The sequence below is a fragment of the Gobio gobio genome (assembly GCF_949357685.1).
Source record: "Gobio gobio genome assembly, chromosome: 2".
Lineage (NCBI taxonomy): Eukaryota > Metazoa > Chordata > Actinopteri > Cypriniformes > Gobionidae > Gobio > Gobio gobio.
This window is the reverse complement of record NC_137098.1, coordinates 421,812-448,219: the sequence shown is the minus strand read 5'-3', so window position 1 is coordinate 448,219 and position 26,408 is coordinate 421,812. Positions and strand designations below refer to the sequence as shown.

Genomic DNA, 26,408 nt, shown 5'->3' with positions numbered 1-26,408 from the left:
CGTGTGTGTGAGAGGATCAAACACACACACACACACACACGCATGAGCGGAAGAAGTGGAAGCAGCATAAATAAAGCTCCGCCCACTCACGAGTCAAGACACGCCTCTGAGTCGAGTAATTACACACTGTGCCTTTAAGATGCAAACCGAACATAATACAAACTAAGAGCAAATGCCGCTCGTTCTGTGTTTGGTAACGGAGTCGCAGTGATGACCGTGTGTGTGTGTGTGTGTGTGTGTGTGTGTCAGGTGACCGTCGCCATGGAGACGCAGCTGTGCGATGGATCGAGCTGCACATCGCCCGTAGACGACAGCAGAACTAACCTGATCGTGAACTATCTCCCGCAGAACATGAGCCCGGACGAGCTGAAGAGTCTGTTCGGCAGCATCGGAGACATCGAGTCCTGCAAGATCGTCAGAGATAAGATCACCGGTGAGAGAGAGACGCAGCTGAACCAATACGCCTGTTTTAAATAGCGTTAAACAAAAAGAATAACGACACGCAATATGTGGCGGCCGCTGTTGATTCTGTGAACCGCCACGAATTAGTCTATGTGGGAAACACTGATCAATATTGAACCAAGCCTTTCTAAAGTTCTTTTGTGACAATTTATCTTTCATTTAAGTCATAGTTTTTTTTTTAGTCCGCACCCTATCCTTCCTAAATAGCATGGGCGTCAGAAGCAAAACAATTTTTAGGAGCAATTAATATTCTGCATCGTTTACTAAACGTCTGGTTGGGATAGACAAATTTACAAAAGTCACCCAATCATTTAGGCCTAATCCCAATTCTGTTTTATTCAGGGTTCCCGCGGGGTCTTAACATGTCTAAAACATTTTTTTTTTATTTAAGGCCTTAAAAACGGCCAGATTTTTATCCGAGGTCTTAAATTTCATTTAGTTAGGTCTAAAAAAAAAAGGTTTTATCCTCATTAATTTCCAGAAACGCTGGCCGCAGAAAGTTATTAACGTTACACAATAGCAAAAAAGTGTCGAATCATGACTACAAAGCGGAGCTCTAGAGTGTTTGCTTCTCCGCCCTCAGAGCGTTCGTTCGCTGTGTTGTAGTTCTTTCTGGGGGATATTGGTGTTGGTACACGTATGTGATAAATGCTTACCTGCCCACAAAATACGTCTACGTTTAATAGTATTTTGTTGGACAGAATGAGGCAGACATGCACTGTTTTCTAGATTCTCTAGATTTCGGTTCCTCATTTCGGTGCCAAAATTAAAACGTGCTTTGGCTGAGCCAGAGACAAGACGCTCAGCGCTCGTCACATTACATCTCATGACAACTATTCAGTGTTTTCAACCACATCTCATGACAACTATTCAATGTTTTCAACCACATCTCATGACAACTATTCAGTGTTTTCAACCACATCTCATGACAACTATTCAATGTTTTCAACCACATCTCATGACAACTATTCAGTGTTTTCAACCACATCTCATGACAACTATTCAGTGTTTTCAACCACATCTCATGACAACTATTCAATGTTTTCAACCACATCTCATGACAACTATTCAGTGTTTTCAATCACATCTCATGACAACTATTCAGTGTTTTCAACCACATCTCATGACAACTATTCAGTGTTTTCAACCACATCTCATGACAACTATTCAGTGTTTTCAATCACATCTCATGACAACTATTCAGTGTTTTCAACCACATCTCATGACAACTATTCAATGTTTTCAACCACATCTCATGACAACTATTCAGTGTTTTCAACCACATCTCATGACAACTATTCAGTGTTTTCAATCACATCTCATGACAACTATTCAGTGTTTTCAACCACATCTCATGACAACTATTCAATGTTTTCAACCACATCTCATGACAACTATTCAGTGTTTTCAACCACATCTCATGACAACTATTCAGTGTTTTCAACCACATCTCATGACAACTATTCAGTGTTTTCAACCACATCTCATGACAACTATTCAGTGTTTTCAATCACATCTCATGACAACTATTCAGTGTTTTCAACCACATCTCATGACAACTATTCAGTGTTTTCAACCACATCTCATGACAACTATTCAGTGTTTTCAATCACATCTCATGACAACTATTCAGTGTTTTCAACCACATCTCATGACAACTATTCAGTGTTTTCAACCACATCTCATGACAACTATTCAGTGTTTTCAACCACATCTCATGACAACTATTCAGTGTTTTCAACCACATCTCATGACAACTATTCAGTGTTTTCAACCACATCTCATGACAACTATTCAGTGTTTTCAACCACATCTCTTTTACCTAATGGCTGAGGCCGCGGGGCTGAACCAGAGAATGCAGCGATTAATGCATTATGGCATCTGATAATTCCATTCAGCCTTTATTTGCCAGGAGACGAACAATAATTAAAGTCTAATAACAATATTTGGTGCTGAAGGAGACGGAGCTGAGCTCCAGCAGGGTGTGTTGTGGACCTGAGGAATGGAGTTTTGCACTGTATTTGGACTTAATAAAACGGCGCTTGTTTTCAGTTCACAAACGTATGAGCCAGAGTTTCCGAAGATGATACAGAACATACAAGACCAGACCTACCAACATGTACGCATTTTTCGTACTCGGCACGCATTTTGACCCTTTGGTACGCTTGTACGATTCGCTGCTCTCTATGTACGCATTTTGTTGCATCTCGCATTTCGGCGGTTTCAGTGCAGTCTATGACGTTGATTCTGCTGCTGAGCCACAGCGTGAAAGTGGAGTGAAAAGCTTTCAGCCAATCAGAGCGCTTCATTTTAACCCTCCGCTTACATGCCCGCCCCTCCTAGAAAATGCTTCAAGCCCGCGCCGCGCCGCGCGCGTTCGTTTCATTTCAGTGCCTCAAGCAAGCTGGGCAGGCCGGATAACTGCAGCGTGCAGGCCATGGCTGAACCGCGTAACAGAGATGCGCTGATACGGTTACAGCCGCGGGTGACTTGACGAAAAATTATATTTAAAATTTTTTTGGGTGAGTGGCGGTTGAACCAATCAAATGGAAAAAAATATATACATTCTTAAATATTGTTACAGTGCACTAAGCAAACCTGCAAGCTATGAGCCCAGCTGTCAGTATGGAGGCCTAGGCTTCTTCTCGTAGATATTTTAAAACAGCCAGTCATTGTAGTCTACCACTCGGGGAATAGGCATTTAAAACATAGACAGATTATGGAGTGATATAAAAATGGCATCGGGCAATGGCAGCGCGAGATGTTCAGAAGAACGCAAGAGCTAAACTTCTACAAGCTCAATAACATCCACAGCAACAACAAAAATAAATAAGGTAAGAAAAATAGTTGAAAAAAGTTGGCCATCGTTTATTAGCAGATGTGCAAGGCAAGCGGGCAAGTTTTGGGGTTGTTATGGATAATTAAAATGTGAACATGCACGTTGCACAGTTGTGCGGTTGACTTTCAGCTAATTTTAGTGAATGAATAGAGTTGGCGTTTCTGTAATATCAAAGCTCCATAATTAGTTTCTTGTATGATTTTGTTTGACCTGCTGGTATAAAATGAATTAACGTAACTGTTGTGTTGTGTCGCGTCGCGTCTTGCCACATTCAATGTAGAAAGCATTGCTTTCGTTTGAGGGTGCTTAACTCGCACAAGGTGTAGACAAAAAGTTACCTGATTGTGACAGATGGTCGAATTCACATGACACATTATAAATGAGCATTATGGTCTGCCATAGCCTATACCCTACAGTATCAAAAAGACCAAAGCCCTCTGATGCAGGGAAGATGGAAAATGGGGATAAAGACAGAGGTAAAGTGATGTAATGAATGAACCGTTTATCAAATTGCATAGTATTAAGATACTAGTAAATGAATGGCAGTTATTTTTACCTTAAACTTTATGCTAGCAATTGTGCTGGGTTGTCTAGAGAGGTCCAGACAGTGTGACTTTACCTTAATCTTATCAGATTTTTTTAAACGCATGGAATATCAGTTTTGTATTAATGTTTTTACTCTACAGTTGTGTAGTTTTGTGTAGTTGTGTTAAATTTTTATTTATTAATTAAAATTCATATTTAATTTGATTAAATATTAAATTAAATGTACATGTAAATTTGTAATAATAGTCTATTTATATAATAGCAACATTTTATGTCAAATTCAAATAAAATATCTACTACTCAGTTTCATTCATAGTGAAAATATGAAATGTGCCATAGTTTAGTGGAAGATTGCTGCCATCTACTGGAAAACAAACACTTTTGCTAGTGAACACTGTAGTTTGTTATTAATCTTACTATTTGTGTTTAATCTGTCTTTGGTTCTATTTTTGTATGACGTTTAACCATCATCAGCCTTTTTTGTTTATAATATCCTGAACACAATGATGGGTGAGCAGTAACTGTAGAACATTTATGGTCTACTTGTATTTGGTTATGGAGTAACTAATAAATCGTAATTGGTGAAAGTATATTGTGTATATTATGTATTTTAGTGTTCGGTATCTCATAGATTTCTTACTGGTGGAGCGTACATTGGCGGTGGGCTATCGGACTAGTGAAGCCGCTTTTCCATCGTGCCAAACTTTTATCTTTGTTTATTAAACGTTCCATTCCGTGCTGATCGGCATTTCATTCTCTACTATGGTGCTGTGATAATGTTCATATGTTATACGTCAAGTCAGTCGTTGGCTTTGTAACACAAGAGTTTACAGACGATACATGATGTAAATATCGACTGCGTTATGAAGGATGACCAGGTTTTTTTTAATTTTACTATTATTAACGTGTTCACATCACTCAAATAGTGTGTTTAGCAAGCTACAGAGAAACTGGCAGCCAGGCGACACAAGTGATCGATCCTGAGTGGCAACACACACACATTCTAGCAGCACGGCAGTCGCTGGAGGGAAACTCCTCCCCTTCCTTCAAAGTGTGGTCCTGAAAAATCCTCTTCCTCTACCACTCCAGCCAAAAGGGAAGCGAGACACCCCTAACCCTTCACGTGAACGCGCAAAACGAAGGGCTAGAGGAAAGAGACGGGCTAAGAGGTAGAAATTGGATTGGCCTTACAGTGACAGGAGTGTAGGGGGGGGGTTTAACGCAGGTCGAATCTGCCTTTTGCTGAACTCGCTCTACTCCCTTTTCCCATCATATATCAGATCAGGCATTTATTTTCAATATAAACATTCGAAAAGTGGGAATAAAGCATCTAACGTGTGTTTAATAATAGTGTTTATTGGTTGAGGGTAGATGAACAGTGTTCTAGATGGTAAAAGTGGGCTAGTCTTGTCCCGCCCTCATACAGTGGTTCTGACGCCCATGCTAACACTACTCGAAGAGAGAACGAGTGCGTCCCAAACCCTAGTGTGTTGAAGAGCGTTCCTCAGATCCCAGATGAGCTACTGTTCCCGCTCAGAATCAGACACTCTAACGGCGGATCTTACCCACAACCCAATGCGAGTTAGACGAAGATTCAATTAGAACTACAAACGCTGATAAAAAGTGATAAACTACAAACATGGCGGATGGTTGAGTAGAGCGGTTTAGATAAAGGGGCTTGAGTGATCATCAGTATTAACCTGACGAACAGATGTTTATTGAGTGTTATCCACATTATATTTCACTGAGAGCTTCTGCACTGATACGTTTGGACCCTTTAAATGCAGCTTTATATTCAAACTGCACATGAGGAGAGTCTCTGCATTACACACCCTCAGGTGCGTGTCTAAACCGACAAACACACACAATATGCCAGTCTCTGTGTAAAGCAGACAGTTGCATCTTTAGGACCGCGAGGAGAGCGTCTGATTGAGGTGTGTGTGTGTGTCAGTGTACTGGATCTGTGCAGCTCTTAAAGTGACAGTAGCCTAATAATCCATCATCAAACCAGAAGAAATCACTACACATGTCATTTATACCGGGAAGTGTGCGCAATGTTTTATTTTACATGTGTTTCTTTATTCAATTCCTGTCTTCAGTGTGTAATGATTATAACTCTGTGTGTGTGTGTGTGTGTGTGTGTGTGTGTGTGTGTTGTGTGTGTGTGTGTGTGTGTGTGTGTGTGTGTGTGTGTGTGTGTGTGTAGGTCAGAGTCTGGGTTACGGGTTTGTGAACTATGTGGATCCTAAAGACGCAGAAAAAGCCATAAACATTTTAAATGGACTCCGACTGCAGGCCAAAACCATCAAGGTAAGACCTGTCAATCACGCCGTCTTCCGTCTGTGTCACACACAGTGTGTGTGTGTGTGTGTGTTCCAGGTGTCGTTAGCCCGCCCCAGCTCGGCCTCCATCCGTGATGCTAACCTGTACGTGAGCGGCCTGCCGAAGACCATGACCCAGGTGGAGCTGGACCAGCTGTTCGCTCCATACGGACGCATCATCACCTCCAGGATCCTCACGGACCAGATCACAGGTGAGGCCGGTCATGTGACTGATCTCAGGTGAGGCCGGTCATGTGACTGATCACAGGTGAGGCCGGTCATGTGACTGATCCCAGGTGAGGCCGGTCATGTGACTGATCCCAGGTGAGGCCGGTCATGTGACTGATCTCAGGTGAGGCCGGTCATGTGACTGATCCCAGGTGAGGCCGGTCATGTGACTGATCCCAGGTGAGGCCGGTCATGTGACTGATCCCAGGTGAGGCCGGTCATGTGACTGATCTCAGGTGAGGCCGGTCATGTGACTGATCCCAGGTGAGGCCGGTCATGTGACTGATCCCAGGTGAGGCCGGTCATGTGACTGATCTCAGGTGAGGCCGGTCATGTGACTGATCCCAGGTGAGGCCGGTCATGTGACTGATCCCAGGTGAGGCCGGTCATGTGACTGATCCCAGGTGAGGCCGGTCATGTGACTGATCCCAGGTGAGGCCGGTCATGTGACTGATCCCAGGTGAGGCCGGTCATGTGACTGATCCCAGGTGAGGCCGGTCATGTGACTGATCCCAGGTGAGGCCGGTCATGTGACTGATCCCAGGTGAGGCCGGTCATGTGACTGATCCCAGGTGAGGCCGGTCATGTGACTGATCTCAGGTGAGGCCGGTCATGTGACTGATCTCAGGTGAGGCCGGTCATGTGACTGATCTCAGGTGAGGCCGGTCATGTGACTGATCCCAGGTGAGGCCGGTCATGTGACTGATCCCAGGTGAGGCCGGTCATGTGACTGATCCCAGGTGAGGCCGGTCATGTGACTGATCTCAGGTGAGGCCGGTCATGTGACTGATCCCAGGTGAGGCCGGTCATGTGACTGATCTCAGGTGAGGCCGGTCATGTGACTGATCTCAGGTGAGGCCGGTCATGTGACTGATCCCAGGTGAGGCCGGTCATGTGACTGATCACAGGTGAGGCCGGTCATGTGACTGATCCCAGGTGAGGCCGGTCATGTGACTGATCTCAGGTGAGGCCGGTCATGTGACTGATCCCAGGTGAGGCCGGTCATGTGACTGATCTCAGGTGAGGCCGGTCATGTGACTGATCCCAGGTGAGGCCGGTCATGTGACTGATCCCAGGTGAGGCCGGTCATGTGACTGATCTCAGGTGAGGCCGGTCATGTGACTGATCACAGGTGAGGCCGGTCATGTGACTGATCTCAGGTGAGGCCGGTCATGTGACTGATCTCAGGTGAGGCCGGTCATGTGACTGACGGAGTTACTGATGGCCACATCGGCTCATTATTCTGATAATCGCTCGATTACTTTGATCAGATTTTTATGGGTGATAATAATAGACTGGTAACGCTTTACTTGAAAGAGTTGTGCATAAGACTGACAAGACATGAATATGAAGGAGTGTGTATGCATGTTTATTAGGGATGCACCGATTACAATTATTGGCCGATACCGATATTCGTCACTTGCCTTCTTATTTGAATTATAATCATTCACCAGGCCAACATAAATAAAATAAAATAAAATAAATATATATATATATATATATATATATATATATATATATATATATATATATATATATATATATATATACACACAACAGAAAATATGAAATAAACAGTGCTTTTTAAAGCTACACTATGTAACTTTTCCGTCCACTAGAGGTCGCCTGTTCAAAACAAAGGCGTAGTTTGATGACGGCACGTTTGAGCGCAGAATCTCGGGACATGTGGTCTTCACCTCACAGCCGGTGGGAAACAGTCAGGATAGGACTCGGGCAGAAATCATGTTCATGGATGTGATTATTAACATTACTGTAGTGAAGCAGAGCAGGAGCGAGTGTTGTGGAGCTGAGCAAGGCCGCAGGAGCGATTGAAGAGCGGGACTGTTATTATGACATAGTCGCTGGCGGGACTTTTATTATGACACGGTTGCCGGCGGCACTTCCTCTTCTCCAGTGCTGAGTGTGAGGTAACGCAGCTCTGTTTATCGTATTAGATATATCTGAGTGTGTTGAGAAGGAAGTTACGACGTTCGCTCGGCGGCTGCTATGACACTTGTTCACACTGCAGTGAGAGTAAAGCGTTTCACTGAATAAAACCGGAGACCGAGGGTGACGCAGATATGACGCAATCGACAGGCGACGCCCTCAAACGCATAGCTCACACGTCCCGGTTCCTCGGTTAAAATAGCAATTTCTCACGATTTACAAATAGTTGGAAACATTTGGGATATTCTAAGTACTCAACTGAACAAAATATATAACACTGGCCTAGTGGTTTCTGGATGTTTTACTGCAAAAATCCTACATAGTTCACCTTTAAGTTAAAAAACTGCATATTTTTCACCGTATAAACTAAATGCATATATTACATTGAGACGTAGCTCTTCTTTACAACATTAATCCTGTCACAATTACTGTTAAACTCAACTTTTATTTTGACTGTGTGTGTGTGTGTGTGTGTGCATTCATTCACACAGAAACATGCAGGATTCATATTTAAACCGTCTTTTTGCGGCTTAATATTCACAGACACTAGTGTATAACGCGATTTGTTTTAAGTGACTGACCAACGTTTTATTTATTCATCAAAACAAATTAGGTGCCATTCCACATTATGCAGTAAATCCCGTTTTTATGACTGTATTCTATCTGCGTTTTCCGCATCACAGAAATAAATACTTAAGGAATTTTAGTCGAGAGTAGTGAGCGATGTCTTTTGTTGTTTGATAAACATTAAAACAGACGCAGCGCAGCAGGAATATTACATTATAATCTTGGGTTATGCAGCAGACATTACATTAATAAACCATCGTTGTGTTAAATCTCTCTCATGATACAGCCGATATGCTGATGGGTGTACATTGATCAAGAATCATCCGATACATCGGTGCATCCCTCATGTTTATGACAACTCTCATTAAGTGTCATTATATCATTTTTAATGCAAAGATGACATCATTTGAGATGTCTTAGTTATGACAACTTGCCATAAACCAATACATCATAACCTGTCATAAACATGACATGGCAGATCCATTATCAAACTTAAGAAATGACTTAGCTTTATAGGGTTAGCATTAAACGGTCATGTGGTTGGTGTTGATGTTGACTGAGGTCATTATAATGTCATGATTTTCCTCACCGAAAGGGACATTTTTGCTATTTTCGGCCGATTAATTTTGGTTGCGAACATTCGGTGCGTCCCTAGATTTGATTCTGCTTAATCGTGCAGCCCTAGTGTTGATCATTATTAGTGTGTGTGTGTGTGTGTTTGGTGTCTGATCTGACTGGACTAGCGGTGTGTGTGTGTGTGTGTGTGTGTGTGTGTGTGTGTTCAGGCGTGTCCCGAGGCGTGGGCTTCATCCGCTTCGACCGGCGTGCTGAGGCTGAGGAGGCCATTAAAGCGCTGAACGCTCAGAAGCCGCCGGGCTCCAGCGAGCCAATCACAGTGAAGTTCGCCAACAACCCCAGTCAGAAGAGCCTGCCGCTGGTATCGGCTAGCAGACGCTACGCTGGAGCGCTAATGCATCCGGCCCAGAGATTCAGGTACTGACCCGCTCATGCTGGAGCTGAACTCCGTCTGAGCTGCTTTCACTGAGTGTGTGTGTGTGTGTGTGTGTGTGTGTGTGTGTGTGTTTCAGGCTGGACAACCTGCTCAACGTGTCTTACGGAGTCAAGAGGTACGTCCTGTCAGTGCTGCTCATCTCACACTGATCCATTAGAGAAAAATAAACAATAACAACAACACAGAGAATGTTGAGTATTCTCATATTAGGGTCTTAAAGGTAGGGTAGGTAGGATTTGGTTAAAAAACTTTTTTTCCAAATTTGTTTAAACTTTCTTTATATATCAATACATAATTAAAATGTAAGTACTCTGAAAAAGAAAGTATGAAAATGGAGTGTCTGTAGACCTCTCACGACTGTTTTAAAGACAGCTCATTATTTCCCTTCACTCCACCTTCTCCCTTCTGGGCTCTTTCCAAAGCCACGCCCCCAAAACACATGAACACGCCCACCGCGATCAGCTCAGCTGACGCATTATTAACCTGAGGCGAGCGGAGAAGAAGTGCATGTAGTGACATCATGTCAGAATCACATGTGATAAAAAATCTAACTTTATCATTATGAATATAAACAAATAAGATGTCTTTTAGTACTCACTATCAAGCTAGAATAACGATACTGGTAAAGTTTAAAATACACACACAACACACACAGATACAAGATAAAAACATTAGTAGAGAATATAAAAACAAACCAAAGACCGAAATAAACGTGCAGGTAAAGTTCCCGGTGAACATGGTAGAAGAGTTTAGACAGAGGGTAGCAGCTAAAGCTAACAGTTCTAAAGAAAGTTCCTGGATGCGGTGGACTAGCTTTTACACACGCATTTTGTTATCTAAAGTTACATTTTGCGAAATTCAACACGACAGCGATCAACTTGAGCTAGGCATATTGAGTATTTATCATCTCTACTAATGGTTCCCTAGGTGTATAACATTGTAACTTTATGCTAAGTAATGTTATGTTAGCTATATTAGGCAACTACGTGTGCTAGTGAGACATGCTTCATGAAAACATAAACCAAAAAAATGTATAATCAGAATGAAAGATGACCTGTCCAGCAGAAATACAGCCTCTTGAACTCAAACGGGTGCGCCAGGGTTGCCAGGTTTTCACAACAAAATCCGCCCAATTGCTACTCAAAACTAGCCCAAAACAAGCCCGATCGTGTTTCTCCGGTAAAAATCGCGTTTGGGGGGTAAAATATGTGTCTTTTCGGTAGGGCTGCCTGCTAAAATTCACAAATCCCGGGGCAAAATATCCCATAATTGGGGTCGCTTCAACCCGCGGACATGAAAAACAGCCGCAGCAACAGTGCTGAAGTAGCCCTTGGCAACACTGGGGTGCATGTGGGCGGATCCTGAGCAAAAGCGGCGGTAGCCATGGTAACGAGAGAGAGTGACAGGCGCCCAAGCCAATCACTTGATTCGGCCCGAACGAAAATAATGAGCGGTGTTTATTGCAGATTAAAAAGTCTAGAGTCACTCGATTTTTATACTCTCTTTTTCAGAGTACTTACATTTTAATTATGTATTGACATATAAAGACAGTTTAAACAAATTTGGACAAAAGTATTTTAGATCATACTTACCTACCCCACCTTTAAATGAACTTCGAATTGTGAGATAATGAGATGCGCGGCTGTTCTTAAAGAGACAGTAGCACTGATGATGATGTCATTAATGTTCATCACAGAACAACGGGAACAGAGACAAATGTAGCTTTAATGATGATTGATCTATATTTCACTTATTATTTATGCAGTAAATAAAGGTGTTTGAAAGCGATTACATTTCTGTATATGTCTAACAGGGAAGGCCACAGGTAAATATAACATTTATTATAATGGGTTATGAAAAGATTAAGTTGACTTAACATTTATTAGGCTTTAAAAAAACTACTTTTAATGTTGAGATTGGCATCTTTCAGTTATACTGTAATGTGACATCATTAATGTTTCATAGAGACATCAGTGATTCTGGCCTTCATTCATAAAAACATGACAATACAACACATATTTAAAATATGCTGGCTTTACATTGTTTCTACATTCTACAGAGCAACTGAAATTATTACAATATCAAAACATTAAAAACGTATTAATCGTGATTAATTACAGAAAAAAAATGTGATTAATTAGTATTTTTTTAATTGATTCCCAGCACTGCCTAAAACACGATCATCCTCTGCAGTTTCAGCTGTTTATTATTCAAGAGTCCATTGCTTTTATTGTTTTGATTGTTTTGTTCATTTATTGTGGATATTTAAAATGCTTTCCGTTTTCAGTGATTAATAGTCTTTAGAAATACAAGTTTATTGATCTCTGAAAAGGTGTACCTGCATTATGCCATTATCATTATTTTAGATGAAAATTGGTCTCAGAATGACAATATTATCGTTTATCGCAATAATTTCTTGGCCGATTTATCGTGTGTGTGTGTGGATTGGTAATCCCTAGCAGGGTTTTTCCTGGGTCAGAAATGTTCTTCGGTGGTCTCTGACAGACATGGTCATCCACACACACAGTAAAGTCCTCTACACGCGCGCTGAAGGCAGATCTTTCACCTGCGTCCTCACAGAGCTTTGTCATTTGTATGTGGTTTAAGCCCTGCCAGTTTGAACATTAAAGCGAGTTTCAGCCATCAGATGTGTGTTATGTTGAACTAATGCCTGATATATTTTGACAAACGAACACTCAGACAGAAGCTGTGACTAAAGTAAAGTCACTACAGTAGCAGAAACTCAACCGTTATAGGCATACATTTTAATACCTTTGAAGTAAGTACAAACCACAGCTTCATAATGAATAGAGACAGTAAGAGTAATTCACACACACTCACTCTCTCATTAATGCACTCAGATGAATGTAATGTGGGCTACTGTGTTAATGTATCTGATGTACAAGCAGAAATCTGCCCCATAGACAATAACTGCTGAAAGTCAACCGTTTCCTTCAAGTGTTTTAAAATCACAATGCACTTTTTCATTAGAAAAAAAAATCCACCTTTTAATAGTAGAAAATATTTACAGTACAAACCTTATTAGTGAACTTACTCAAAAACCTTATGAGGGCAAAAAAAAAAAACCAGCTAAATACTTGTTCATTATTTCGTAATCGAGGTCAAATGTTCAATTAATCAAGGTTTTTATTTTTTGGTCAAATCGTTACAGACCTATCCCTACTGTGTGTGTGTGCGTGCGTGCGTGCGTGCGTGCGTGCGTGCGTGCGTGCGTGCGTGCGTGCGTGCGTGCGTGCGTGCGTGCGTGCGTGCGTGCGTGCGTGCGTGCGTGCGTGCGTGCGTGTGTGTGTGTGTGTTCTGCAGCAGGTTCTCTCCCGTCTCCATTGATGGAGTGTGTGTGTGTGTGTGTGTGTGTGTGTTCTGCAGCAGGTTCTCTCCCGTGTCCATTGATGGAGTGTGTGTGTGTGTGTGTGTGTGTGTGTGTGTGTGTGTGTGTGTGTGTGTGTTCTGCAGCAGGTTCTCTCCCGTCTCCATTGATGGAGTGTGTGTGTGTTCTGCAGCAGGTTCTCTCCCGTCTCCATTGATGGAGTGTGTGTGTGTGTGTGTGTGTGTGTGTGTGTGTGTGTGTGTTCTGCAGCAGGTTCTCTCCCGTGTCCATTGATGGAGTGTGTGTGTGTGTGTTCTGCAGCAGGTTCTCTCCCGTCTCCATTGATGCAGTGGGCCGTCTCCCGCCTCACGCCGCTGGCTGGTGTATTTTTGTGTATAATCTGGCCCCGGACACCGATGAGAGCGTCCTGTGGCAGATCTTCGGGCCGTTCGGCGCTGTGACCAATGTGAAGGTGATCCGAGACTTCAGCTCTGAGAAGTGCAAAGGCTTCGGCTTCGTGACCATGAGCAGCTACGAGGAGGCGGCGGTGGCCATCGCCAGTCTGAACGGCTTCCGGCTCGGAGAACGCGTGCTCCAGGTGTCCTTCAAAACCAGCAGGACACACACCGCCTGACACACACACACACACACCGCCTGACACACACACACACACACACACACCGCCTGACACACACACACACACACACCGCCTGACACACACACACACACACACACACACACACCGCCTGACACACACACACACACACACACACACCGCCTGACACACACACACACACACACCGCCTGACACACACACACACACACACACACCGCACCGCCTGACACACACACACCGCCTGACACACACACCGCCTGACACACACACACACACACACACACCGCCTGACACACACCGCACCGCCTGACACACACACACACACACCGCCTGACACACACACACACACCGCACCGCCTGACACACACACACCGCCTGACACACACACCGCCTGACACACACACACACACACACACACACACACCGCACCGCCTGACACACACACACACACACCGCCTGACACACACACACACACCGCACCGCCTGGCACACACACCGCCTGACACACACACACCGCCTGAGGCACGCCGTGTTCTTAACATGGGCTACTTTTAAAAACTGTTTGGATTGGATAAGAGCCAGTTACGCTGAACGCTTTGGTTTGAGACGTCTTCATTTCTTCATCCTTTAAAGTTTATTTCCATCTTCAGTTTCTTTGCTTTGACTTGAGTTTCTTGAGTTTGTTAGTTTGCAGAATGTGTCTTGATGTAAAAAGGCCGAATTCCCTAAAGTGATTATATGGCAACACATCACTGACGTTTAAGAGCATCTATTTTTATAAAAGAGGATTTGAAACCTTCTGTTTTCTGAGTTCATGTGTTCACAACATTGACATTTATTGGTTTAACTGATGTTTTTATCCAAAGCGTCCTGGACCAATCCCAGCGGCCCCTAAAGGAAGAAATCCTCAGAGTGAAGACTCATATTCTGGGATTTACTGTAAAAAAGAATAAGTGTTTAGGCGCTAGACAATTAAATACAGTGGGCAAAAAAAAATTTAGTCAGCCACCAATTGTGCAAGTTCTCCCACTTCTTAAGATGAGAGAGGCCTGTAATCTTCTTCATCGGTACACTTCAAATATGAGACAGAATGAGGAGAAAAGCACATTGTCTGATTTTTAAAGAATTTATTTGCAAATTATGGTGGACAAAACAAAAGTTCATCTCAATACTGTTATATACCCTTTGTTGGCAATGACAGAGGTCAAACGTTTTCTGTAAGTCTCCACAAGGTTGTTCCACCCATTCCTCATGCAGATCTCCTCATGAGCAGGGATGTTTTGGGGCTGTTGCTGGGCAACACAGATTTTCTATGGGGTTGAGATCTGGACACTGGCTAGGCCACTCCAGGACCTTGAAATGCTTCTTCCGAAGCCACTCCTTCATTGCCCGGGCGGTGTGTTAGGGATCATAGTCATGCTGAAAGACCCAGCCACGCTTCATCTTCAATGCCCTTGCTGATGGCAGGAGGTTTTTACTCAAGACCCCATTCATTCTTTCCTTTACACGGATCAGTCATCCTGGTCCCTTTGCAGAAAAACAGCCCCCCCCCCCCCCCCATGCTTCACAGTAGGGTTAGTGTTCTTCTTTTTCCTTCAAACACGTCAAGTTGAGTTTTTACCAAAAAGTTATATTTTGGTTTCATCTGACCATATGACATTCTCTCAATCCTCTTCTGGATCACCCAGATGCTCTCTAGCAAACTTCAGACGGGCCGGACATGTCCTGGCTTCAGCAGAGGGACACGTCTGGCACTGCAGGATTCCAGTCCCTGGAGGCGGAGTGTGTTACTGATGGTTCCTGTGGTCCCAGTTCTCTGCAGGTCATTCACTAGGTCCCCCTGTGGGGTTCTGGGGTTTCTGCTCACCGTTCTTCTGATCATTTTGACCCCACGGGTGAGATCTTGCGTGGAGCCCCAGATGGAGGGAGATTATCAGTGCTCTTGTATGTCTTGCTCCACAGTTGATTTCTTCACACCAGCTGCTTGCGTATTGCAGATTCAGTCTTCCAGCCTGGAGCAGGTCTACAGTTTAGTTTCTGGTGTCCTTTGACAGCTCTTTGGTCTTGGCCATAGTGGAGTTTGGAGTCTGACTGTTTGAGGTTGTGGACAGGTGTCTTTTACACTGATAACCAGTTCAGACAGGGGCCATTAATACAGGAGTGGAGTCTCTTAAAGAAGAAGTGACAGGTCTGTGAGACAGAAATCTTGCTTTTTTGTAGGTGACCAAATAATTATTTTCCACCATAATTTGCAAATAAAATCTTTTAAAAATCAGACAATGTGATTTTTTTGGAGTTTTGTTCTCATTCTGTCTCTCATATTTTAAGTGTACCTATGATGAAGATTACAGGCCTCTGTCATCTTTTTAAGTGGAAGAACTTGCACAATTGGTGGCTGATTAAATACTTTTTTGCCCCACTGCATAAGCACATTTACGACATCGCAGAGTGAGTTTACCCATAATGCACTGCTGGGTTTGATCAGGGACAGCAGATCTGGCAATGTTCTGGAGCATTCAGCCAATCACAGTGACATGTTTGGGCTGGGGGCGTGGCCAGAACTGTGAATCTCAATCATAATCACGAAAGGCAGTCAAACGTGTCCTCAAGCGTCTTCCACTCAATGTTGAGTCCCAGATTCCCACCGGTGCCAGAAAACTAAAGGCTCATCATCACCGCACCGATTATACTTCAACAGATGATCTGAATCCACTAACATCACATGATCTTAACTGGTGTGCTGATCAACTGATCTGGGATCTGTGAGCTTTCTGGGACACTACACACACACACACACACACTGCCCCTAGCCCTCACAGGAGACTGTGCAGTTCACTTTCTGTGAAAAAAACCTCATTCTGTGATTTATAAGCATTTTGAAAAGTGAGGACATGGGGAACGTCCTCATATTTCACCCTCTTTTTGTAATACCCATGTCATTATACACATTTGTGTCCTGATATTTCACAAAAACATGCCCCGCGCGCGCGTGTGTCCTGTAAAGCAGCGGCTTCATTATTAGTAGGATAATCATGTAAATGTTTGCACAGCGTGTGTCTGTATCTCTGTGTGTGTGTGTGTGTGTGTGTATCTGTGTGTGTGTGTGTGTATCTCTGTGTGTATCTGTGTGTGTGTGTGTGTGTGTGTGTATCTGTGTGTGTGTGTGTGTGTGTGTATCTCTGTGTGTGTGTATCTCTGTGTGTGTGTGCGTATCTGTGTGTGTGTGTATCTGTGTGTGTGTGTATCTGTGTGTGTGTGTGTGTGTGTGTGTGTGCGTGCGTATCTGTGTGTGTGTGTGTGTGTGTGTGTGTGTATCACTTCAGGCTTCCTCAGTTGTGAGCCACATATTTCTCTGATGGGATTGATGGAGCTGTTTCTTCTATAGTCAATGAAAACAAGTTGTGTTTAGGTTTTATTAAAAACTTGACATTCAAATATACATAAACATACATTTCCAATATATATATAATGTGTGTTTCTATCTGTGACCCTTGACCTCAACAGCAGTCGTGTGTCTCAGGTGTATCTGTGCCAACAGCCAATCATTGTGTGGCTCAAAATTATACATTTCTCTTTAATGTCAAAAATCATCAGGATATTAAGATCATATTCCATGAAGATATTTGGTAAATTTTCACATCATAAATGTATTATTAGTAGTGATATGTGTTTGGACTTTATCTGGACAACTTTAGAGGATCATTTCTCAATATTCAGATGTTTTTGCACCCTCAGATTCCAGATATTCAAATATTGTCCTCATAAACCAAACATTAGTGAAAGATTATTTATTTTTTAGATGATGTATAAATCTAAATTTCAGAAAATTGACCCTTATGACTGGTATTGTGGTCCAGGGTCACATATACACCAATCAGGCATAATATTATGACCCCTTTCTATCAGAACCAGCATTAACTTCTTGAGCAGTTTGAGGTCCAGTAGCTCGTCTGTTTGATCAGCCACACGCATCAATGAGCCTGTGGCCGGTCCTCCACTGGTCCTCCACTGGTCCTCCACTGGTCCTCCACTGGTCCTCCACTGGTTCTCCACTTCTGATAGAGACTGGCCACTGTAGACTGGGAACACCCACAAGAGCTGCAGTTTTGGAGATGCTCTGACCCAGTCCTCTAGCCGTCACAATCTGGCCCTTGTCAAACTCGCTCTAATCCTTACGCTTGCCCATTTCTCCTGCTTCTAACACATCAACTCTGAGGACAACATGTTCACTTGCTGCCTAATATATCCCACCCACTAACAGATCATCAGTGTTATTACGGCTGATTGGTGTGTGTGTATAATAAAACACTAATGTATAAATCTATATGCAGCGGCTGAGGTGGAGTTGTGTTTATTTGTCGAGGCTGGAGTAAAACCCGGCGGGGCTGAAGGGCTCTTTGGGGTAGGGCAGGAGCCGATGGTCGGCCGGCCGCAGGGTCATCGCCGGGACGAGGCCGGAGGTCAGATAGGGCGGGAGGAAGCTGGCGCTGGAGTAGGCCAGTCTCAGCGGGCCGATGGCAAAGCGAGGGTTAAAGAAGCCGTCGCCGCTCAGAGAGTTCACGGAGGACGAGTGGAGCGGAGAGAAGGCCGACCTGGAGCCCAAGGGTGACCTCTGACCCTCCCGTGAGCTGAGCAGCAGCTCGATGGCCTTCACCACGTCCCCCGAGCTGAGCTGCAGAGCCGAGTCCAGAGCGTCCCGCCTCACCTGGGGGAAGATCCTGGTCAGGACGGCCGAGGGGTTTGGGCCGGATCCTCCCGACTCCAGAGCCGACCCGCCACTCGAGAGCTGTTCAGACAGCCGGTCCGGCCCAGGCTCACTCGGGCCTGAGGAGAACGGAGCCAGTCCACTGAACACACTGCTCTGGGTCAGGCTCTTCTCTGCACACACACACACACACACACACTCTGTCAGAGCAGGGATGACGGACGGCGCTCACACACTAAAGCACACTGAGTGACATACACACATTTAAAGACTCATAACTCAAACTATAGTTATAGAAAGTATGTATCATCTGTTAAAAAACTTAATATTTTTAGAAAATATTAATATTTATTACATTTGGTCAATCTAATGCTGAGAAACTGCTGATAAAACACATATTATTACAGTATTATATTATATTGTATAATAACTCATAATGGGTATCATTTTAAAGCTTAGAATCTCAGCTTTCCAGCGCATCCGTCCATTTTGATATTCTCATAACGAGCGCTGAGTTATTCCTCTAAACCCGAGTGTACGGCCCGCGGGCGCCTCCGAGCTGCTATCAACATAAATTGCTTTATTTTTTCAAAACTGACCGGATCAACCCAGCATCCGTGAGGAATATCTCCTGCTTTTGGACTCATTTCAATCGGGAGCATCAACTGTAACTGATGTGCCGTTTTCAACCATCAGAGCTTTTCTCGTGAAGTTACAAGCGTAAACGCCACTTTAGAGCTACTGTTTATTAGCTTATGTCAGGGGTGTCTGAAGTCAAGCCCGCGGGTCAAATGCCTTGGTCACAGCGTGTCTATTAAAATATATGTGACCCGCCACGCAGAATTTACAAATCGTGCAGTTTCACGATGTCAACACAAGGCGGCAGTTCTAGACTTTAGGCCAGGAAAACATTAACACGCCAAAAGCAGAACGAAACGAGCTCTGACTCTGATGTGTTTACTGGCTGAGTGTCTCGATCACATGACCACTAAACAGCCAATGAGAAGCGTTTGAGTTTGGCGCTGAGGTCTCCGGTACGAGCTGCACATCTCTCGGGGATTTGATTTAGTTTAACGCCTGTTGAAACTGCGCTGACTAAATCAACAACACTAATGTGCAAATCAGAGCCCATCCAGTTTGAATACTCTTCAAACAACACTTCACCAGCATTTATCATGGCTTTAATGTGGTAACACTAACCATAACTGTGGTTACACTAACCGTAACTGTGGTTACACTAACCGTAACTGTGGTAACACTAACCGTAACTGTGGTTACACTAACCGTAACCGTGGTAACACTACCTGTAACTGTGGTAACACTAACCGTAACCGTGGTAACACTACCAGTAACTGTGGTTACACTAACCGTAACTGTGGTAACACTAACCGTAACTGTGGTAACACTAACCGTAACCGTGGTAACACTAACCGTAACTGTGGTTACACTAACCGTAACTGTGGTAACACTAACCGTAACCGTGGTAACACTAACCGTAACCGTGGTAACACTACCCGTAACTGTGGTAACACTACCCGTAACCGTGGTAACACTAACCGTAACTGTGGTAACACTAACCATAACTGTGGTAACACTAACTGTAACCGTGGTAACACTAACCGTAACTGTGGTAACACTAACCATAACCGTGGTAACACTACCCGTAACTGTGGTAACACTAACCGTAACTGTGGTAACACTATCTGTAACCATGGTAACACTAACTGTAACCGTGGTAACACTACCTGTAACCGTGGTAACACTACCTGTAACCTAACCGTAACCGTGGTAACACTAACCGCAACCGTGGTAACACTACCTGTAACCGTGGCAACACTAACCGTAACCGTGGTAACACTAACCGTAACCCTGGTAACACTAACCGTAACACTACCTGTAACCGTGGTAACACTACCTGTAACCGCGGTAACACTAACGTAACCCTGGTAACACTACCTGTAACCGTGGTAACACTAACGTAACCCTGGTAACACTACCTGTAACCGCTGTAACACTAACGTAACCCTGGTAACACTACCTGTAACCGTGGTAACACTACCAGTAACCATGGTAACACTACCAGTAACCGTGGTAATACTAACCGTAACCCTGGTAACACTACCTGTAACCGTGGTAACACTAACCGTAACCGTGATAACACTAACTGTAACTCTGGTAACACTACCTGTAACCGTGGTAACACTAACCGTAACCGTAGTAACACTAACCGTAACCATGGTAACATTAACCGTAACCATGGTAACACTACCTGTAACCGTGGTAACACTAACCGTAACCGTGATAACACTAACTGTACCTCTGGTAACACTACCTGTAACCCTGGTAACACTAACCGTAACCGTAACCGTAGTAACACTAACCGTAACCATGGTAACACTACCTGTAACCGTGGTAACACTAACCGTAACCCTGGTAACACTATCAGTAACCGTGGTAACACTAAACCGTAACTGTGATAACACTAACTGTAACTCTGGTAACACTACCTGTAACCCTGGTAACACTAACCGTAACCGTAGTAACACTTACCGTAACCATGGTAACACTAACCATAACCCTGGTAACACTACCTGTAACCGTGGTTACACTAACCGTAACCGTGATAACACTAACTGTAACTCTGGTAACACTACCTGTAACCCTGGTAACACTAACCGTAACCGTAGTAACACTACCTGTAACCGTGGTAACACTAACCGTAACCCTGGTAACACTATCAGTAACCGTGGTAACACTAACCGTAACCCTGGTAACACTACCTGTAACCGTGGTAACACTAACCGTAACTGTGATAACACTAACTGTAACTCTGGTAACACTACCTGTAACCCTGGTAACACTAACCGTAACTGTGATAACACTAACTGTAACTCTGGTAACACTACCTGTAACCCTGGTAACACTAACCGTAACCATGGTAACATTAACCGTAACCATGGTAACATTAACCGTAACCATGGTAACACTATCAGTAACCGTGGTAATATTAACCGTAACCATGGTAACACTACCTGTAACCGTGGTAACACTAACCGTAACCGTGGTAACACTAACCGTAACTGTGGTAACACTAACCGTAACTGTGGTAACACTAACCGTAACCGTGGTAACACTAACCGTAACCGTAGTAACACTAACCTTAACCATGGTAACATTAACCGTAACCCTGGTAACACTACCTGTAACCGTGGTAACACTAACCGTAACCCTGGTAACACTATCAGTAACCGTGGTAACATTAACCGTAACCATGGTAACACTACCTGTAACCGTGGTAACACTAACCGTAACCGTGGTAACACTAACCGTAACTGGGGTAATTTGTCAGAAATGAAGGTTAATGTCTAATTTATTTATTTTTACTGTAGATGTGTATTAAATGAGTAATAAATTCCAAATTACAGACTATTTTTGTCATAAACTTTTTCATAAATAATGTTCTACTTTTTGCCATGTGTGCACTGCAAAACTCTTCTGTAGTATTTTTGTCTTGTTTCCAGTCAAAATATCTAAAAATTCTTAAATCAAGATGCATTTACTAGATAAAATAAGGAAATAAAATGAAATGGAAGTGAGTTTTTGCTTAAAACAAACACAATGATCTGCCAATGGGGTGAGAAAAATAATCTCGTTTCTGTCCCAAACAGACATAATTCCCCAGAAATCAAGAAAAAATATAGCGTGTGATTTTCCTTAGTTAAAGGACCGTTTCTATATATTTGGACTGGATAAAAGAGTTTTTCTGCAGTGTGTTTTACCTGTGCTGACCTAAGAGCACTCGTTCATTTAAAGCAGAATAGAGTTATAACTCACTAATAATATTTACATTTCAGCCATTACAACTTTTTGTTTGATGGAACTTTTACAGATACTGTATTACATCTGTGTCCTGTCTCAGGTGTGTCCACAACATCCATCTGCCCCGGCGTATGAGCTCCGGTGCGGTTATAATGTGCTATAACTGCAGGAGGAATAGCTGGAGCTGTGAGAATCTGCTGTTGATAAGCTGAGGCATGTTCAGTTTCATGAGTTCTCCTCAGACACGCTCGGCTCAGCTGCTGGGATTCTTTACTCATGAGCGTCTGTGCTGTTTATGTGTTATACTTCAACGAGGAATATCTTTACATCCAAAAGACCGATTGTGGTTTTTAATCGGGAGAATCTGCTGTAAATAATGATTTACATTTTCCACATTTCACGAAGTTACGAGTGAAAAACGCAGCATCAGTATATTATTTACATGGGTCTTGAAGGACTTACACAAACTCACTCAAGTTTAGTCAAAGCCCAGAACAATTAGACAATCTGAGCTGTATGATGTGATAAACACATTGCAGAACCCCCCCCCCCCCCTCCATAAATTATGATATATTTTTTAATTTTATCATCCATTAACTCATCACTACTTTGGAGATGCTCATAATGGCTGCATTCATTGTAAAGTTTAGACTCTAAGTTTTCAAATGACACCGTTTTGTGTTGATCAATGCAGGCGTTTTGAAAAATCTGATCATTAATTTCTCCTCAGCTCGTGGCGATACACTCCGGGTTAAAATAGAGGTGAAGAACTCAAGAGTGTGTGCTTCATCAGTTTATCTCTGGGACACTTTACTTCATTACAAACCAAAGATAATATATAATCTCATACTCTTTACTGCACTTTCATAAATATAAGGCTTTTACCTTTAATACTTAAATACAAAGTGTAGTACTTTCTTACGTGTACTCCAGTATTAAATGATATTCAATATGAATCAGTGCAGTAAAACTACATTATTACACTTGTGCAGTTTTCCAGAGATGAGCTGATCAAGACTCTGGAGAAACACTGGCTCTGCAAAACTGAGGAAATTATTCATAAATGCTTTTTTTTACTCAATAAATGAGGCCTATCATTAATCAGATGTAATTATATACACAAACCAGCCCCAAATGAGAGAAAACTGTTTCAATATTTGCTGATAATATCGCATAAGGAGATTTATAACACTCTAAAAAAAATTGGTGCTATATGGCACTAAAAATGTTCCCCTATGATTACGAGCCAAGAACCATTTTTGGTGCCATATAGAACCTTTTTTTTAGAGTGTTATAAATCTCCTTATGCGATATTATCAGCAAATATTGAAACTGTTTATGTTTTTTTTAGAGTGAAGCTATTTGTTGTATGCCGGAGAACACCAGTTAAAAACAACTAAATTGTATTATTATTATAATTATTATTATAGTAGGTCTATATATGTTTGGTAACACTTTACAATCAGGTTCATTAGTTAGCATGAACAGCTCAGCATTAGTTCTGTGTTCATGTTAGTTCAGTGCATTAACTAATGTTAGCAATATATTAATAGTGCATTAGTAAATGTCGAGATTATCATTAACAAAGATAAATAAATGCTTTATAAGTGTTACCGTATGCTTCTTATATTGACATTAATTTTATTCAGAAGTTGTTGCATCGGAGATCTGTCCGCAACAAAAGCTGCTTCTCCTGCCGCTGAACTGAACTCGTACCGGGACTGAAGGCGCTCAGCGGCGCCCCGGAGACGCTCGCGCCGGCCTCTGACGCTCCTGCGGCGGGGAAGATCATCTGCAGCTCCTCCTGCGCCTGTTGCCTCCGCAGCGCGACCTGAGCCGCCATGACCCGCTGCCTCTCCGCGATCAGCGCGCATTTGACGCACGCGCAGTCGCGCCACCGGCAGAAGCGCTTGTGTCCCTTCAGCGCCGACACCACCCCGTGATTCCGGCAGCGCGCGCACTTCGGGCTCCGCGGGTAACTCCGGTCCTCCTGCCGGAGGAAGAGCGCCGGGTGCGGGGAGAGGAGAGAGAAGCGCCCGCTGCTGGAGTCCATCACTGCGCGCGCACGTGCGTGTGTGTGTGTGTGTGCGCGCTGATGGTGAATGAGCCAAAGATTTAATGCTGCAGGTAACAAAGGAGAAACACAACACCCGATACGCCCCTCTCTCTCTCACACACACACACACACACACACTGAGTTCCTTCTTTCTCTGAACTCCAGTGTTGCTCATCAACTGTATGAGGATCATTAAATGGATAGTTCACCCCATGATTTACTCTCCCTCAGCTCATCCTCAGTGTGTGTGACATTCAAACACAATCAGAGTTATATTAATAAATGTCCTGGCTCTTCCCAGCTTTATGATGGCAGTGAATGGAGTGAAGTCCATAAATGTGCATCCGTCCATCATAAAAGTTCATCTATCATCATAAAAGTGTATCTATCTATCATAAAAGTGCATCAAAGTGCATCTATCATCATAAAAGTGCATCTATCATCATAAAAGTGCATCAAAGTGCATCTATCATCATAAAAGTGCATCTATCATCATAAAAGTGCATCTATCATCATAAAAGTGCATCTGTCCATCATAAAAGTGCATCTGTCATCATAAATGTGCATCTGTCAATCATAAAAGTGCATCTGTCCATCATAAAAGTGCATCTGTCCATCATAAAAGTGCATCTGTCATCATAAAAGTGCATCTGTCCATCATAAAAGTGCATCTATCATCATAAAAGTGCATCTATCATCATAAAAGTGCATCTCTCCATCATAAAAGTGCATCTGTCCATCATAAAAGTGCATCTATCCATCATAAAAGTGCATCTGTCCATCATAAAAGTGCATCCGTCCATCATAAAAGTGCATCCATCCATCATAAAAGTGCATCCGTCCATCATAAAAGTGCATCTGTCCATCATAAAAGTGCATCTGTCCATCATAAAAGTGCATCTGTCCATCATAAAAGTGCATCTGTCCATCATAAAAGTGCATCCATCCATCATAAAAGTGCATCCATCCATCATAAAAGTGCATCTGTCAATCATAAAAGTGCATCCATCCATCATAAAAGTGCATCCGTCCATCATAAAAGTGCATCCATCCATCATAAAAGTGCATCCGTCCATCATAAAAGTGCATCTGTCCATCATAAAAGTGCATCTGTCCATCATAATAGTGCATCTATCCATCATAAAAGTGCATCTGTCCATCATAATAGTGCATCTATCCATCATAAAAGTGCATCCGTCCATCATAAAAGTGCATCCGTCCATCATAAAAGTGCATCTGTCCATCATAAAAGTGCATCTGTCCATCATAAAAGTGCATCCATCCATCATAAAAGTGCATCCGTCCATCATAAAAGTGCATCTGTCCATCATAAAAGTGCATCTGTCCATCATAATAGTGCATCTATCCATCATAAAAGTGCATCTGTCAATCATAAAAGTGCATCTATCCATCATAAAAGCGCATCTGTCCATCATAAAAGTGCATCTATCCATCATAATAGTGCATCTATCCATCATAAAAGTGCATCTATCCATCATAAAAGTGCATCTATCCATCATAAAAGTGTCAATCATAAAAGTGCATCTGTCCATCATAAAAGTGCATCTGTCCATCATAATAGTGCATCTATCCATCATAAAAGTGCATCTGTCAATCATAAAAGTGCATCTATCCATCATAAAAGTGCATCTATCCATCATAAAAGTGCATCTATCCATCATAAAAGTGTCAATCATAATAGTGCATCTGTCCATCATAAAAGTGCATCTGTCCATCATAATAGTGCATCTATCCATCATAAAAGTGCATCTGTCAATCATAAAAGTGCATCTATCCATCATAAAAGTGCATCTATCCATCATAAAAGTGTCAATCATAAAAGTGCATCTGTCCATCATAAAAGTGCATCTATCCATCATAAAAGTGCATCTATCCATCATAAAAGTGCATCTATCCATCATAAAAGTGCATCTATCCATCATAAAAGTGCATCTATCCATC

At 42.9% G+C, this 26,408-nt stretch overlaps 2 protein-coding genes across 2 annotated transcripts; one reads left to right on the top strand and one right to left on the bottom strand.

Moving 5' to 3' along the window:
- Positions 1–261: 261 nt before the first annotated feature.
- On the top strand, positions 262–13,884 carry LOC307139467 (ELAV-like protein 2; the record flags this gene model as incomplete). Its single annotated transcript, XM_079838467.1, has 6 exons — positions 262–433; positions 6,054–6,157; positions 6,227–6,380; positions 9,696–9,903; positions 9,999–10,037; positions 13,572–13,884. The coding sequence occupies 6 exons, from the start codon at positions 262–264 to the stop codon at positions 13,882–13,884; spliced, it is 990 nt and encodes a 329-aa protein (XP_079694593.1).
- A 3,366-nt stretch (positions 13,885–17,250) lies between these two features.
- LOC307121295 (doublesex- and mab-3-related transcription factor A1) lies at positions 17,251–24,602 on the bottom strand. The gene is made up of 2 exons (XM_079808821.1): positions 24,107–24,602; positions 17,251–18,744 (listed from the first exon to the last, which is right to left on the bottom strand). The coding sequence occupies exons 1-2, from the start codon at positions 24,441–24,443 to the stop codon at positions 18,218–18,220; spliced, it is 864 nt and encodes a 287-aa protein (XP_079664947.1). The 5' UTR covers positions 24,444–24,602; the 3' UTR covers positions 17,251–18,217.
- Between the last annotated feature and the right edge of the window lie 1,806 nt (positions 24,603–26,408).

Coding starts and splice junctions, on each gene's coding strand:
- LOC307121295 (XM_079808821.1), bottom strand. CDS start 24,443: ATGGACTCCAGCAGCGGGCGCTTCTCTCTCCTCTCCCCGCACCCGGCG. Junction 18,745..24,106: donor GCTGAGCGCCTTCAGTCCCG/GTACGAGTTCAG, acceptor GTGTGTGTGCAG/AGAAGAGCCTGACCCAGAGC.